At 51.0% G+C, this 17,576-nt stretch overlaps 2 protein-coding genes across 7 annotated transcripts; both read right to left on the reverse strand.

Moving 5' to 3' along the window:
* Positions 1 to 2,437: 2,437 nt before the first annotated feature.
* LOC136456320 (uncharacterized) lies at positions 2,438 to 9,580 on the reverse strand. 6 transcript variants are annotated; one of them, XR_010759409.1, is made up of 7 exons: positions 8,207 to 9,580; positions 4,835 to 5,029; positions 4,065 to 4,306; positions 3,790 to 3,986; positions 3,346 to 3,711; positions 3,152 to 3,259; positions 2,438 to 3,070 (listed from the first exon to the last, which is right to left on the reverse strand). XR_010759409.1 is itself a non-coding variant. In XM_066456143.1 (2 exons), exon 1 carries the CDS (start codon positions 9,045 to 9,047, stop codon positions 8,232 to 8,234), a length of 816 nt encoding a protein of 271 aa, XP_066312240.1. In that variant the 5' UTR covers positions 9,048 to 9,580; the 3' UTR covers positions 7,948 to 8,066; positions 8,207 to 8,231. The 6 variants fall into 6 exon arrangements, 2 of the variants coding, with proteins under 2 accessions (XP_066312240.1, XP_066312239.1); XR_010759408.1 differs by having other exon boundaries at positions 4,835 to 5,116; XR_010759411.1 differs by having other exon boundaries at positions 8,202 to 9,580.
* A 1,546-nt stretch (positions 9,581 to 11,126) lies between these two features.
* Positions 11,127 to 12,505, reverse strand: LOC136458641 (uncharacterized). The gene has a single exon (XM_066458576.1). The coding sequence runs from the start codon at positions 12,387 to 12,389 to the stop codon at positions 11,655 to 11,657; it is 735 nt and encodes a 244-aa protein (XP_066314673.1). The 5' UTR covers positions 12,390 to 12,505; the 3' UTR covers positions 11,127 to 11,654.
* Between the last annotated feature and the right edge of the window lie 5,071 nt (positions 12,506 to 17,576).

Here is a 17,576-nt window from a genome sequence, read left to right on the forward strand (position 1 = left end):
TGGCGATCACCAAGAGTAACAAGCACGAACTCTCACTTGACCACGCGAAGCCTGATGAGAAGATGGATGCACACTTTGCTACTCTTGATTTGCTAGTGAGGCTACTCTCTTGGATTCTCAAATCACAAACACCTCACTAGGATCTTGCTCTTCTTGGCACTCACAAACGTGTTTCTCAGCTGTTGGAATGAGCAAAGGATACTCCACTCACGAGTGGAGCTTCTATTTATAAGCCAGCCTGAAAAACGAACCGTTATGAGCTTCTGCGGGATGACCGGACGCTCCGGTCGTGATGATCGGACGCTCCGGTCAGTTCAACCCGTGAACCAGCATTCAAGTGATGACCGGACGCTGTCAGGGTCCGGTCAGTACCGACCGGACGCGTCCGGTCGCTCTTGGATGCTTACTATAAACGATCGGACGCTGGATACTCAGGGTCCGGTCACACTGACCGGACACATCCGGTCACACTTTTCCAAGTCTGAACCCTTACTGGAGTTGACCGGACGCTGGCCCTCAGCGTCTGGTCACATGACCTCCCAGCGTCCGGTCACACCAGACTTGATCTTCTCGGTCAAATGAACTGACCGGACCCTGCGGCCAGCGTCCGGTCGCACCGGAGCCAGCGTCCGGTCAGTATTTGACCCTCCATTCACTTCCAACTTCCGAACATATGTGAATGAAGTTTGCTCCAAAAGGATCTTAGGCATTCATAGGAGCTACCTAGAGCTAGTTTTAACAAGTGTGCACCACACCTAACTCACTAGACTCAACTAGGTCAAGCTACCCGTTCATACCCCCCTTCATAGTACGGCCAAAGGAAAAAACAAAGTCCTAAACTACTCTAAGTATCTCTCCAACTTCAATCGACACTTAGAACTAGTTATCCTTAACCTTGTCGTCCATCCTTTGAAAACCGAAATGATTTCCATCGTAGGGGCATGACAACCTCGATTGCCCAATCGATCTCCATTACCATGACCTAACTTAATTGCCTCTGCAAAACACACGTTAGTCATAGTAATCTTGTATTGACATTAATCACCGAAATCCAACTAGGGGCCAAGATGCTTTCAACGTGTCTGGTGTGAATCAGCAAAATCGGTGTTCGGTGAGATAGTTGATCGGACGCTGGCCGCGTCCGGTCCGAAGTGACCGGACACGTTCGATCGTCCGTGGGTGCTTACTGTACTCGACTAGACGTTGAGGCTCAGCGTCCGGTCAGTTTCTAACTGTCGCGTCCGATCGGCCTTAGAGGCTTACTGGACTCGACCGAACGCAGCGGCTCTGCGTCCAGTTATTTCGAACAGTGCGTCTGGTCGGACATATCAGAGAGCCGTTGGAGGCAACGGTGGGACATGTGGCGGTCAGGTAGCTACCGGACACGTCCGGTATGGTGACCGGACACATCCGATATTCATGACTGGTGCGTCCGGTGCTGCGTCCGGTCAGTAGGACCAGAGCATCCGGTCGTCCTGACTTTTGCCCAGTGAAGGGGTAACGGCTCTATTTGTTCGTGGGGTTATAAATAGAAGCCATAGTCGGCCTTGGGCCGATAGCTGAGCACACTAGAGCCTTGGTGGCTTGTGTAGCAGTGCTTGGGAGCCCTTCATCTCACATATACTTGATAGTGATCATTCAATTATGTGAGAGAGCGATTCTAGTGCGATTGCATCGTGAGGTTGCATCGAGTGGCACTAGGTGATCGAGTTGTAAGCCGGTGGTGCTTGTTACTCTTAGAGGTTGCCACCTCCTAGACGGCTTGGTGGTGATCTCCGTTGAAGCCCACAAGAAGCTTGTGTGGTGCTTCGGAGAAGAGCTTTGTGAGGGGCATTGTGCTCGCCCCGCGGGAGCCGCGAAGAGCAACTCTAGTTGAGCGTGTCATTGAGCTACCCTTATTTTTGGGGTAGGTTTTTGCGGTGCCCGACGTATGGGCTTGGCGGGTGATGCCAATTAGCCGCCGAACCACCAAGTGAGCGGTCGACATAATGGGGACTAGCGTGTTGGCAAACACGTGAACCTCGGGAGAAAAATCACCGTGTCAACCTTGTTCTTCCTGTTGGTTTGCATCCTCGTTACACAAGCTTGTAATTACTTTTATATACTTTGTGCTTGTGTAGTTGCTCTTGTAATTAGTTAGCTTGTGTAGCTTACTAGTTATCTTCTTGCTTGTGTAGCATAGAAGTAGCTCCCTTACGTGGCTAATTTGGTTTGTGTAACCTTGTTAGTCACATTGCTTAGTTTGTGTAGCTAAGTAATTGCGCTCTCTAATTTGGCATTGGTTGCTTTATTATTGATCATTGCTAGTGAGCATTAGGTGGTTTTGTGCTTTTGCTTACTAGCATGTGTAAGAGCTCTCTTGTTGCTTAAAGTACAAGTGGCATAGGTTTGTGTGACCTTGCTTCTAGAATTGGTTAGGTGAGCTCTAGCTAGCCCGACACATTTGTTGCTTAATTAGTATCTTTGGAATGTGCTAGAGAACATAAATAGAGAGGTGTAGTCTTGGCTAAACCGATAGTTTTAATTCCGCACTTGTTTCGGTTAGCCGACGCGATTATTTTAAGAAAATGACTATTCACCCCCCTCTAGTCCGCTATCTCGACCTTACAACGGGGGCTTGATATGTGTCCTCGTAGACCTTTGAAGCCACCGTAGGTACTCGTCGAAGGTGTGCTGGTCGTGTGGAGAACCCGCATGGACCGATTGTCGTTCCCTGTTCTCCCACAAGTGGATGTACGTGTTATGTGTCACACGCTAATCCTTGGTCTTGTACCTCTTCCGGCAGTCATACCTGCAACAAAACGATGTTAGCTGTATCACACACACACCTCTGAATTGTAGCTTTGTTATTAATCGATAAGCATCCGTGTAATCCTTGGTTGATGGAGTAAAACGGTGGTGGGCAGCCTGTCATTCTTCCAAACTGTCTGCAAACCCTGATGGGCAAGTGAATCTCGATCACGTGGAAGAAAATAAGAGTAACGTTGCAGCGATACTCGTCTGACTCGTTCCTAGTGATAGGACTGAGATAGTACTGGAGCTCCGGAGTATCCCAAGGACACCAATGCATCTAAATATTTTGTAATTGAGTTAGGTTGTGATATAGTATACATCGAACAAGACACATGTATGATAGTAAAAAGAGCGTAACCTGATGTTGTGTTAGGACATCGAGATCGTCCGTGTACTCCCTGTACTTGCGCCTCGCATTCCCTCTAACCAACTCTGCTTTCGTCCAGATATCCTGCCCGTTCCATTGCTGCATTGAATACGATAATGAATTAGCCATTAATAAACTCATCATATCTAACCATATCGAAGAATATAATGAACCGAAGTACTTACCGGTAAACCAGTATTAAGGGGGCTTCCAATGGGCTATCGTTCCTAACATCAAACCTAGAGTAGGTACGAGCAACCCCAAGGTTCGCATACCCTGAGGTACGACGGTAGGCAACGCATAGCTGTCGATCCGTCCATGTCAGGACTGTGCTGCCCTAGCTGTACGCCGCTATGTTCTCCCATAGCTGGTGTAGTATGTCAAGGAAGATACAGCTAATGGTGTTGCCCGAGGCGTCTAGGAAGAGGAAAGCACCAAGAAAGTGCCAGAGCCACACTCGAGCGAACCTGTCGATCTGAGCCTCCTCAGTCTATGGGTCTAAGTAATCAAAGCGCTCTGTGATCCAGGACGACGAAACACTGAAACTTTTCCTGAAATTGACCAAAGAAAATAAGACCCGATAGCTGCAGGAAAGCAATACAAGTATTAAATAGGCTTGAATTTCTCACTTATTTTTCTTAGAAGCATCGTCGTCCGGTGAAAGAAAGCTAGTAAACTGAGCCACCAGCTCCCTTTAGTGATCGTTGTCAACTATCCCTGTCACTGGAAGTCCCCCAACCGAAGACAAAAAATAGCCTTCACGTCCTGCATGGTCAAGGTTATCTCACCATAAGGTAGGTGGAACGTGTGGGTCTCAGGCTTCCACCTGTTATAAGAATAGAACGACTGTTAGTTGCCTTAAATTTGTTACACGAACATTTACGTACAAATAAGGCATTCGCACCTGTCTACGGCTGCAGTAAGTAGTGCTGGGTCAAGGGGCGAAAGACCGTAGTTGACAATACAGACAAGCTTGAGGAAGCCGGCACGCTGTATGTACGGCGCGTAACGCTCGTCCCACTGGTACGCCCTGGTGTGCGTGCGGGGCCTCAAAGGAGGCAAGACCACCTCTACGTCGTTGTCACTCAAGATGTGTGCTCGGTGTTGGTCGTCGTACTCCACCTCAAAAATGGAGTACAACGGGTGCTGCATAGGAGGGGCCATCATGTTACAAATTGATAAACAAAAGGTTAGATTATTCAAATTAACATTATGTAGCATTGCAAAATTTAAACTACTTGTTATGTAATACGAATACAATATGAGAGCACATGTATATATTCAAAGTAACATTAACAGACATATTAAACAACTTCACTAGGAATATAAGCATTTGACAAAACTTTATCAAGTCATCAAAATCTACGTATCACGCACTAGTAAGTACCAACATTTGAAAACTAATATCTATACCTAGAATCCCTAACTAAATAACTAACTATAAACTAAATAATAAATACCTAATCAATCCCTAAACCCAAAATCCTAACTATACTACAACACACAACCTCAAACCTAAAAACTACCTACCTAAATTACAAACAAATTCACTAACCTAGCTATCCTAAATCATTATCATAAATCACTAACTATCATAAAACCCTAACTATCATAAATCACTAATTATCCTAACTCAATAATAATCAAAAAAGCATGAAATCGAGAGGGAGATACCTTGGTAGGAGCGGATGGCCTTGACGCGCCGGCGTTCGTGGCGTGGCCGGCGTGGGCGCTGCACGGCGGGAGTGGGCGCCCGTCGGGCGCGCTGGCAGCGGGGCGCGTGCGGGCGCTGTGGCGGCGGCGTGCGTGCGGGCTCGCTCGCGATATTTATCTGGCCCTGCCGCGCCATGCGCCGTGGTGCGGCATGCCCTGCCACGTCAACCGTCAGCCTTTCCGATCGTCGCCACGTCAGCCCCCTGCCACGCCACCATGTATGGCGCGGCACAGGCTTTTGTGCTGCGCCATGGCAATAGACGCGGCTAAAAAATATTAGTTTAAAAAATATACAATGTTAGATTTAAAAATAGTTTTTAAAAAGTGTTAAAATATAAAAAAATCGTTATTTACTACTGCTGCTAGATTGCTTTGCTCTTAATTGGCGTTTACTACTCGACGTCGAAATCCAGCGTTCGGTTCGGCGGCCGGCCGGCCTGGACCGAAAGCTGGCCCGACACCTGCCGCCGTCGCGATCCGCCGAGCCAAGCCAAGTGGTGGCACGGCCGCGCTGCGTTTTGCCCGCGCACGCACGGCATGGCACCGCCAACGCGGAGCCCACTCCGCTTATCGACACCCCCCGCCCGCGCGCACTGCTCATCACTGGCGCTCGCACCAACCACCCGTGTCCTGTGCCGCTCGCCGCACAACGCCCGCGTCGGCGTCGCGCGCGGCGTGAGGAACACCGAGTGGGACGCGTGCGCGCCGCGCGCGCGCCCTTGTCTCCCTCCCCGGCCGACCGATGGAGATCACTCGGCAGCACCCGTTGCTATGCTAGCAGCGACGCGCGCATGAGCCCACCGCACTAGACGCGTGCGCTAGCTACTATCCCACTGGCCGGCTGGCCGCACTTGTGCGATCTAGCTAGAACGCAAACAAGATGATGTGCAATGCAGACGCTAGTATGTAGCTTACTTATACTATTTAGGAAGTAGCCACCGCTCGCCGGATGGCTAGCTAGCAATCTAGCATAGCAAGCTCCCTTGGACAGGAACGAAAACAAAAGCTTGTCGGATGGTGAGGCCTACATGTCGGGTCGGAGTACCCAGGTAGCCCCGCCTGATGAAAATGAAAAGAACGCAGACGCAGCAAGGAGAGAATATGCCCTTGTTTAGTTCGCGAAATTTGGATTTTGGGGCTACTGTAGCACCTTCGTTTTTATTTGGCAAATAGTGTCCAAACATTGACTAATTAGGCTTAAAACGTTCGTCTCGTAATTTCCCACCAAACTGTGCAATTAGTTTTTCTTTTCGCCTACATTTAATGCTCCATGCATGGACCGCAAACATTCGATGTGACAGGTACTGTAGCAACTTTTTGAATTTTGAGGTGGAACTAAACAAGGGCTATATAAAGGATGCGCTTTCCCCTTTAGGGCCCGTTCGTTTCAAGCCGAACGGAGCGCCGCCCGTCAACCATCAGCGGAAGCGTTCCGGCTGAAAATCAGCCTAAACGAACGGGCCCTTAACAAGGCAGCAGCTCAGCTCGCTGTTACGTGTGTGGCTGGCTTCGCCAGCGGCCGCTGCTGTGGCGCTCCGATGGATGCTCGTCGCGATCACTCCGCGCGCACCCGTATACACAGTGGGGCCGATGCCCGATGGACATTGGGCGTGACAACTGACAAGGAGACGAAGCCGAACGCAAGCTAAAGCCTCATCTGACGACGACGGAGGAGATAACTGACGAAGCCAAAGCCTTTGGCCTTGGCTCTGGACGTCTGGAGAGTAGTGTAGCTTTGGAAGATGATGGCGGGTAGCAGTTGGTGAGGGAGCCGGGGGGAATTATTTGATTCCCGATCGGACTCATCTGTCGCTGTCCCTCTCGACATCTCATCTGACCACGACGTACGGAGGGAGATAACTGGCCGGCGAGCGTATCTTTTGTTTCGTAACAGTTAACATAGGACGACAACAGGACCTGATTCGGTACCACACAGCTAGGATAAGTTCAGAAAATCAGAATTCAGATCGTATTCTAAACCATGGTTGCTTCAATTTATTTATGGAACGAAAAAAGGAACCAGTCAGCATTCAGTAACCAACCAACAGATAAAAGTGGCCAAGTGGGAAAATGGCGTGCTATGCAATCGGATAGCAATAGTAAACCAGATTCTCTTGCTCATTGTAGTACTGATACGTAGTGGATAATATGATCAAAGAGAGTGTGTCACTTTTACATGCACATAAACGGGAACCGTTAGATTCGACTAATGCTTATCTTTCAAAATGCATACCTAAGGTCCGGTTATTAGCTAGCTTGGGTCTGTGTTCGTCCTCGTCCAGTTCTAGCTCCAGCACTATAAACCCCTATAGGCTGGTATGGCGGAGCCAGAGGGAGCCTTACAAACTCCCACTTCCACCGTGCAACGATATTAGAAGTCAGTGTGGACGGAGCTCTAGGAAAAAAAAATCGTGGAGATCACTGACATCATCGATATCTCACTGTGACGTATTCATTGATTGCTTCGGGGAATGAACATGATGTATGTATACTAAGGTAGTGTTTAGATGGTGAAAAAAATTGTAAAATGTTACTGTAGCATTTTGTTGTTATTTGATAATTAGTGTCCAATCATGGACTAATTAGGTTTAAAAGATTCGTCTCGTGAATTTCGTCTAAACTGTATAATAAATTTTATTTTTATCTATATTTAATGCTTCATGCATGTGTCCAAAGATTCAAAAGATTCGTCTCGTGAATTTCGTCTAAACTGTATAATAAATTTTATTTTTATCTATATTTAATGCTTCATGCATGTGTCCAAAGATTCGATGTGACAGATAATCTTGAAAAATTTTGAAAAATTTTCTGGAACTATACTGGACCTAAGGAAACTTCAAGTTATCTACGGAGTAATACCTACGACACCTACCCCGTATTGCATTACGCGACACATTAAAATCAACTCTCTTTTTTGCGAATATATTAAAATCAACTGTCACTGCCTCTGACGCAAACCAAAAGCTACCAATACATGCTATCTTATCTAAACCGAATTCTGTGGAACACTAATTTTAAAATAGACACATTTTAGAGAAACATGAAGTTGAATAAACAAGCCAAAAGAACACTGATTCTGGATTTAAGTTAAGTATGTGAACAAATAAGTACTAGCAGTACACAATCTATTTTACCTCTTCTCCTTTTTTTTGTGTCCTTTTTTTTCACAGCAATCTCCATTGTTGATGTTCTGCTGTTTTTTATAACAAAAAAAAAATCCTATTTTATCCAAGCCGACAATTTAGAGAAAACACGCAGATCTACTTCCGCCGTAACTGTAGAAAAACAGTAGACAGTATTATGCACAGAAAAGCAAGCAAGATCGGACCGTACGGATCGAGGGCATGGAGAAATGGCGTTAGAACGGGTGATAGCTTCGGCGTAACCCACTGACGTTGGCGAACAGCCCAACGAGTTCTTGCTTGTACGGCAGATACGAACGCCTCCGGCTGCCGCTGCCGCTGCCGCCGCCGCCTCTGCTGTAATATCTCAATTGATGGGCCACGCTGCCCGCGTCGCCGCCGCCTTTGTTGATCCCGCCGCCTCCTTCCTCCTCTTCCTTGATACTACGACGAGGCGGCTCCGGAACGGCGGCGGTGAGGAAGACGAACTTCTCCTTGCCGTCGCTGTGGCTGCGGCCGACGAGGCGGTCGCTGATGCGGCGCCAGCGGAGGACGGAGCCCGTGGAGCCGCTCTTCCGGCACCGGCGCGGGGACGCGGGCGCCGACGACTGCCCGCCGCCGCCGGGCGCCCACAGGCAGTAGCTCTCCGGCGGCACGCCCTCCAGGTCCTCGTCCCCGGCGCCGCCGCCGCCGCCGGAGGCGTCGTCGTCCTCCTCCCGCCACGCCCGCCGCGCACTCGCCGATCGCCCGTCGTGCTCCCGCGCGCGGAACTCCCGCTCCTCCAGCAGGAGCCGGCCCAGCGGCACCCGCACGGTGGCCGTCCCCGGCTCCTCCTCCACCACCACCACCTCCCCCCGCGGCGGCAGGGACGGCGGCCGGCCGAAGATCGGGTACACGGGCACGATGCACGAGTCGGCGGCCACCGGCGGGACGGGGAAGCTGAACTCGTCGCCGTCGTCTGCTTCGTCCTCAGCCTCGGCCTCCACGGATGGCGACAGAGGCTCCGGCTCCGGAAGGTTCTCGGCGGGACCTGCCTGGCCGGTGTCCTCCATGACTCTCCCGCGGCTTCCAAGATTTTTTTTTCAGCCTCGGCTGGATTGGCTGCGGTTTTCTGATTTCTTTTTTGTGTGTTGTCAGGATAGTGGCGGCGCGAACAGAAAAGGGCGGTGTCGCGGGGTGGGATGAGAGGCGCGGCGCGGGGGTACCGAGTACCGACTGAGCATGCAGATAAGGTGAGCTTTCCGTGACGCTGGCCGGTGGGCCGCGTCACGCGATTGGGACCACGGCTCAGTGGGAAACAGTGAGGATCGTTGGGGGTGGCGGTGGGCTGAGCCTGAGCCGCGACGGTGTCGTCTCGTTGGAGGCCAGAGGCGCGGGACGCGGGACACGCGCCGTGCTGGAGCCAGGGGAATGAGGCGCGTAGCCGTGGCGGCGGTTCTAGAAGGCCGGGAGGGAACGCGAATGGGATGGGGTCAGCACGCGAGATGGACGGGTTGGCCTTTCGCGGAAGAGAAGAGAACAGAACCGAAGCGAGACCCCGCGATCGGGCTGAGAGTGAGAGGGTCCGTCCGCCTGTTCTTCTGGTGGCTCATGGAACGCGGATGTGGCTTACCTAACCGCGGCGGAAGAAGGGGATCAGGGGGTTGAGTTGGGCTCGTTGGATCGCCTCGCCTGCACCGCACACCGCACACCGCGCACCGCGCACGGCTTGCGCGCGCGGGCGGGCTATGGATTTGGTGGGTTTTGGTGACCCAAGTCCGATCTTTCCTTGGCCCTTGTCCCCCCAAGGCCAGGCCGTCGTTTGCAGGGTTGTTGGCCCGTGCCGTCAGCTTCGTGCTCTTGGAAAGCGACTCGTGGTAGCCTCTAGTAGGTGTGACAGATTCTCTAGGCTGGGGGAGAATGAAACGCTAGTAGGATAGGATGGGAGCAGTACGTGAACAGTTGTGTGCGGCCACACCAAATGGCCTAGACGAAAGTAGCTGTAGCTGTTCCCCGAGGGCCGCCAAAGCCGAGATGCCCTCTCTGGGGGCTGGACCGTGGTCCGTGGTTTCCTTCTGAATGGACTGGACCAGGTGACGGCAAAGGTTCGGGGCGCACAGGCACAGCTTCCGTGCTATGGTCCAAGCCCATCACGGCACGGCCTGTAGAATCAGATTCTCAAAGCCTACAAACTGGCAGCGCTTATTTGGTTCTGACGAATCCTAAGTTTCTAATGGGCTGCAGTATTGTGTCGTTCCTCTCTTCTGGACCCAACAGACGTATTTGAACGTTTTCCTATCAAAACTTTTCTTTTTTGATTTGATGTCCTTTATTTACAACGGATTTAACACTCCGAATTGCTATAAAACAGGTGATGTTTCTTGACCGTCAAATTGTAATCTAGAGTCATAGAACGTGCCCATGACTGAGAGTGCAGTATTCAAATAATTGTAGCCAAAACTTGGTAGAGGGTACATGTTTTACTCACTTGAAAACGAAAATAAAGCTCATATGACTCGTCGGTATATAAACAGGAAACTAGGATGCTCTCGTCCCCTCAACCAAACAACGACTGAGATCATCCATGTCAGAAAAAGTGGGCGCGACCTGTGCCTATGTCTTTACTACTAACTGAAAGCTTTCAACCAATAGTTTCAGGATGGAACTTGGGCCTTTTCGGTTCCGCTGCAAATCTTTTGATCAGCTACAACAAAAGAATAAACCACATGTTTGGTTAAAAAGATCATTTCCGACTAGAAGCGAAAACAATTAAACTGTTGGAGGACTAGGGTTGAGAGTTCTTGAAGTCCCAAACCAAATCGGACTTTCAACTGAATAACCAATAGTTCCGTTGGTGTCACCGATAGCAGTCCTTTTGGTAGCGACGGTGGCTTCTAGGAGTATAGTCTATCGACAGCTCGCATTCGCTTAGCGTGCACAGAAGTACTTAGCACTAAACAACAAAAGAGCTCGTGTGGTGGTGTCGGCCATTGACTGATCAAGAGTGACCGAGTGAGGATGATGATGGGGTAGTAGTTTGCACAGCCGTTAGCGGTCGAGTGTGAATCATGGATCGGCTTTAAGCAATCCGTGTGATCAGACACCGACGATCCGATTCGAGCCAAGAATTGTACAGTGTTTACGGGGGAAAAGAAAAGCAAGTTTATATACAGAGAGTCAGAGATCGCCCAAAAAATTACAGCGACATCGAAGAACTCGACCGCTCAAATTAATTATGTACAGCTTGTAAAAATACAGGTCGGGCTTCCACAACCAAATGGAGAAGAAGGAAAAACAAATGGAAGAAGGAACACGGCCACTTGGAAACTAGCTGGTCACGAGCGGAGCTGCAGAAGGCCCTCCCGGGTTTGCCGCTGTGCACTGAAGTCTGAAATGTTCTGGTTCTGGCTGGGGCTGCGCGGCGCACGCGGCACGACGACTTGCCGCCAGGGCCGGCGAATCAAGCAGCGATCCCCATGCCCGGCTCCAATCATGGCGCGTCGTCTCCATCCAAGCATCCCCGAGCGGATTCTCCTCGGAGCTCCGATGCACGGACCATGTATGTACTCTGACTTGACCGTGCAAAGTCAGAGGACCTGCTTGCTTCCCAGACTTCCGGCATTGCCCCGGAGCTGACCGGCGGCGGCGTATCGGACGGCACGGGCGGCCGGCTTGGCCTGTCACGACTCGCACCGCAGGTCCACGTCCTTTCTGCCGCCGTCGCCGTCGCCGTCGGGGCTGCAGCCGGGCCTGACTACCGGGGGCGGGGTCACGGAGATGGACAGGCGTCCGAACCCCCAGTGCCCCACCCGGTACATCTCCATCCACACCTTCTCCGCGTCGAGCCTGCCTGACGCTGACGACGAGTTGCTCGCCCTCGCAGCCCGCGTGGCCGCCTCTCCGCGAGCGTCCACCTCCAAGCCCCACCACGCGCCTTTGGACGCGGCGTCGGCGGCGTCCAGCGCCTCCATCGCCCCGTGGCCGCCGGCGGCGTCGTCGGAGCGGCGGCACTTGGCCTTGGCGGCGGGGCCGTCCACGTCGCGCACCCGCTTCTTGTGCCGCAGCTCGCCCCGCCGCCGCCGCAGCCGCCGCAGGCACCGGCGCGCCAGGGCGAGCGGGGCCTTGACGAACGCCAGCCCCAGCAGGCTGACCACCGCGCAGGGGCAGCAGCCGAGCGCGATGGCGTCCGCCAGCGTCACCGCCACGCAGGACCGGCACGTCTGCGCCGTGCAGTCCGCCTGGTCCACCACCGGGACGGCCGCCGCGCCGGGCCCGTCGTGGTGGTAGAACCGCCCGCGCCGGCTCGCCTCCATCGCGCCACCGTCGGCGCCGCCGCCGCGACGAACACGAGCCCCGGCGCGCCCGCCGCCGGTCAAGTCCTCATGCCGATGCCGATTGCGGTGCTGCCTGTCCATCGCGGGGAGGAGGAACGAGCCGTGAGCTGAAGCGCGACTGAAGAAATAGGCCAGACGGCCATGGCGTCACCGCATCACACACACACCACCGACTTCGCAGCGGGGTTTCGAGGGGGAGCGAGCGAGCAGCGGGAGGAGGGCTGGCGAGTAAACGGGGGCAGTAAATATGTACTCAGAGTGGTGGACTGCGCGCTGTGTGTGAGGCCTAAGGGAAAGGTGTCGTTTTCCGGCACAGTGGCGGCCCGGGAACGCCGCCACATGTTGCGAATTGAGCCCCGGACATGGACACATGCGGGCAATGTGCAAAACACCCTAGAAATGGAAGGTTTTGGCAGATGGTGACGCACCAAGTAGTGGCTTGGCTCGAGTAGACCAGACCAGACGGCCAAGACCAAGACGGAACCACCGCCACGGTGCCACCATTAGCACGCTACTGTCACGCCAGTGCCACTTACAACAAGAAAACACTTGATCTCAAAAGCAAGCCACAACACCTGCAAAAACTCGAGGCCGGGAGCTGCTCTGTGAGGCTGTCCACACGTGAGAAAAACAGCGGTAAATAAATCTTAAAAAGAAACCGCAGCAGTTACAGTAATCTGGCGAGTGACACCACACCAGGAAGACAGCTCGCGAGAGTAGTAACGGTTTACGGTTACGGGCCTCCAAGGACTGCCGGAGCTGTTAGCCTATGGTAGGCGCCACCAGTCCAGCGTCCACCCTGCAGCTCTCTGCTCTGTTCTGCTCCCTCCTCTGCTGCTGCTTTTGGAGGAGACGGCACGTACTACGCGCTCTGCTCTGCTTGGCGTCGGGGTGCCGCGGCCGGCCGGGGGGGACTTTTCGTCCTGGTCCAGGGGCCAGGGCATTGTGCGAACACGTTGGACGGGTACAGCCTGGAACTGTAGAGCGCATCAGCACCCGACCATGCATGCTGCCCAGGCACAGGCAGCAGCAGCCAGCAGCCATGGCGTGGCATGGATCTCTCGTCGCCCCCCGGCCGATTCCCTGCCTGGCCCAGCGCGGGGCCGGCCTCGGCGTGGATTAAATTGCCGGGCTTTGGATACGTTTAACTGTTCCTCCCTCTATCACAGATACATACCTAAGTATTAAATATAGATTAAAAAATAATTAATAGCACATATTGCGATTACTTTGCGTGATGAATTTTTTAAACATAATTAGTTTATTATTTGATAATGTGGTGCTACAGTAACCATATACTAATGATGACTTAATTAGACTTAATAAATCTGTCCCGCGAATTATTAAGGACTTAGGTAATTTATTTTATAATTACTGTTCAAACACTCCAACGTAACATCTGCTAACCCTCGATGTGACACTCCTATAGACTTTGGCCCCGTTAAGATTGTTCGCAGAGACGTGCCTCGTGCCCTCATTCAAAGGTCCGGGACCCGGATGCCCTGCACGGCACCCCCTCGGTGCTGGCTGACTGGCTTTCTCTACTCTCTACTGCAGCAGATGATGCCAAGAACAAGTACAAATAGTGCACCTAGGCTAGTAGGCTTTGTGTTAGTTCTTCAAAAGTTTTATAGAATCTTACTATACTTGTATAGAACATTAAATATAAACGAAAAAAACTAATTACATAGTTTGATTAGAAATCGTGAGACGAACATTTTAAGTCTAATTAGTCTATGATTAAATACTAATTAACAAATAAAAACGAAAATACTGCCGTAGCCAAATTCCCAAGTTTCACGGACTCAACACAGCCGGGTACTACTGCTGCTGATTTTTCTTTTGTCGGTTGTTTTACTATTGGAAGATGAGCCATCGATCTTGACCGCATGGTGAAATAGCTGGAGACCAGGGAGGACACGGATGAGACAAGTCGGCGTAGGAGGAATCTGATAGTATCTGATCCGCTGTGGTTTTGTCTGCCACCGTGCATCGCATCACCCCCACTGATCAAAGTGCCTATAAGCAAGCTTGACGAGGCTACTAGAGCATCACAGACTCGAGATAATTAAATGTTTGACCAAAATCAGGATGAGGAAAATTGATGGTACCAAAATGACGATTTTTGTCTCCTGGCTTTCTTCCATTCAGCAATGTCTTGCATTTGTCTTTCCTTAATCAACTATTATGTTCATCCATTGATGCAGAGTGTGGGACCCTAAGCGAAACTCGATTTAGACAGTCAATATTTTTACCCATTAAAAAACTTTCACATTTAGAATCCAAAATCATAATACTGTTTTTTTCTTGAATAATACACAAAAATATTACATGCCATTGTATTGTATTGAGATATAAGAGTTTATAGGGTCACAACAGCGCGCCCCTCCCTCTGGATATCAAACACTAACAGCATTCAAATTTTCACTGGTGAATGATATTGACGGTTAAAATCCGCTTCTTACTGAAAATTTCAACATCAGCTGTGAATTAGATTTGATATATTAACCAGCTACCAGTACATAAGAAGCGCCAAATGCTATTACAATTTGCCCTAATTTTTTTATTACTACTAGTCTCGAACAACAGGGGACAAGCTAGCATTCGTGTTTTACGTACGGTCGCCATCAGTCCTAATGCGGTGCACATCCAGACACAGCAATTAAACAACGGGTGTACTCCTACGTAGCAGCAAGCAGAGCGCAACCTGCCGTGTCGTCCCTGTCCCCAAATCATTGCAGGTTAGATGACCCTAACCTGGAAGACACGATGATGATGATTGCGCGCGGCGACCAAGCTGCACGCTTCCTTGATGGTGCAGCGCGCGTCGTCCGGTGGTTAAGCAAAGCAGGCCCATTTTAATGCTGTTAGCGTACAGGTCCACACGACCACACCAGCAACGGAGTACTATGTGAACTCTTTGATTAACGAGGAACGTCACGTTCGCTTCTTATAAACCGTACTTTTTTAGTCAACGAACGATATTTTTTCCTCATAACAAATCAGTCAATATTACTTTCAGTCATGACTTATCAGTCAAGTAAACATGGCAGAAATCAGTAGCTTCCTATGTGGAAAGAGGCCTTGCTCGTGAAAGGGAAAGGGCCCGGTGTGCTATCAGCAGCGCTTGGATGGCAGAAACGGCGACATGTCTCGATTTTTTAGAATGATTTTGATGAGTAGGACGTCACGTCTCTAACTGAAAGGCTATGGCATGATTAGCAGGCCGGACTCCGATCGTTTTGTTTCATGCGGTTTCGTCTCTCTTGCAAATATGGTTTTATATAGTTTATGCTGATATATAAGCTATGTGATCGTTGGAAGTCGCAACCGTGCACGGCCTGGGATTTACGGCTAGAAGCCTAGCTAGCATGGTACGATCACAAGGAGGAGGTTGCACACATCTTGTCGGTTGATGCGCTCGACTTGAAGAGCAATGCAGCTATGGAGTACAGGTTTGGACGAAGGGGAGAGAGCCAGCAGGATGACAAGAAGCGTAAACAAAGGGGGAGATTCCGCAGCCATGGCGTGGTCAGCGGAAGCCTGTCCATAGGATTAGAACCGTACCGGACGTTCTACCATTGCCTAGAGGCTATAGAGGTCGAAGCCGACGACAAAGGGATGCATGGCAAATTGGCAATGGCATGCCCTCCTCGTCCTAATACTAGTAATTTTGGGGTGACAGGATATAACAAAATTAAAAGTTAAAGGCTGGGCCTGGGCGTATCATACTCGGTGTCAGCGCGGAAGAACCGGGGCTGGGGCTCTGAATCCTCTGCACCACGCCACCTAGCGCCCCGCTATCGTTGCAGTCTTGCAGGGCAGCGGCTAGGGGGTGTTTGTTTGCAGGAAGTAAAGTTTAGTTCGTGTCATATTAAATATTTGGATGTTAATTATAAGGACTAAATATGAGCTAATTAAAAAACTAATTACACAGGAGTAGACTAATTTACGAGATGAATCTATTAAGCCTAATTAAGCCATCATTAGCACATATTTACTGTAGCACAACATTATCAAATCATGGACTAAATAGGTTTAAAAAATTCGTCTCGCAAATTAGTCGCAATCTGTGTAATTAGTTATTTTTTTAATCTATATTTAATACTTCATGCATATGTCCAAATATTCGTTGGGACAGAAACTAAAATCTGAACACCACGCTTGCCGAGGTAGCACTACTCCATGTCTCCATGGGCCACGAGGTTATTTCTACCGCCGTGTCTGTCTGTACAGAGTCACCATGTGCGCGCCTTCGCCTTCCCTTCTGAAACCGCAGATGCGAGTTACTCCTCCTACAGTCCTGAGCTGAGTACTGTTACTGTACTGCCAGCATACGTACTCCTACTGTATTTTTCTCTCTCTCTGTTGTTAACGGAGTAGGATATCGCATTTTGTCGGGTAGCAACGGGCCAATAGCGGCCTCGTCAAACCTGGTTTCACGTTCATCAATGCAAGCAAGAAGCAACGAGCCTCAATTAAAATGCAGTTTAAAAAAACAGTTTTCCGAAGCGAATGAAATAAGCGTGGTCAGGTCTCCTGCCCATTCGATCGTAGGACTAATTTCTTTTGCTAGCTAGGTAGAGGCGCAACCATTTTTTGTTTCTTTCTAGACAAAGCACAAGCCATTTTTTTTTTTACAAGAGCACAAGCAAATTTGAAAGAGCAAGAGAACAGCGACTCACAGTCACAGCGAAGGTTGTGCTACGCTCGGTTGCCTCGCCTGTCTCCGAACAGGTCCGAGACACGGAGCGCGGCGCCGCGGGCGTCGGGCGTCGGGCGTCGGGCGTCGTCAGAGGCCGGAGCCCGGGGCAGTCTTCAGCAACGCGAGCGGCACCGGCCGGGGCGCGTCGCGAGACATGGACATGGACACGGCAGCGGCGAACCGAAGGGGCTCCTGCTTCTTCGCCGGCTCTGACCGGTGGCGGGCGGTGCGCTTGCGGGTTGGGGGTCAGGGGGTGGCTAGTTGTGTGCTTGTGCCGAGGAAGACGGCAGGAGCTGTCTGCGTCTGCTCTCTGCTGGCAGGCGAGGCGAGCGAGCGCCGTGCCTCGCGGCTCTGTTTCCTCGGGACTTTATAGTACGCGGCGACGACGACGACCTGTGCAAAATTTGCATCGGAAATGTGGGGGAGCAGACCTGTCACACCACAGGCGGGGGCAGAGGGAGTTTTGCAGGAAAGCCATTCTGTGGTTCTCGTAGAGTATTTCGCTAGGGTCCAGGGACGAATAAACACGGTTGGTGCCGAGAATTGTTTTATGATGATGAGGT

The sequence above is a fragment of the Miscanthus floridulus genome, chromosome 6, assembly GCF_019320115.1.
Source record: "Miscanthus floridulus cultivar M001 chromosome 6, ASM1932011v1, whole genome shotgun sequence".
Lineage (NCBI taxonomy): Eukaryota > Viridiplantae > Streptophyta > Magnoliopsida > Poales > Poaceae > Miscanthus > Miscanthus floridulus.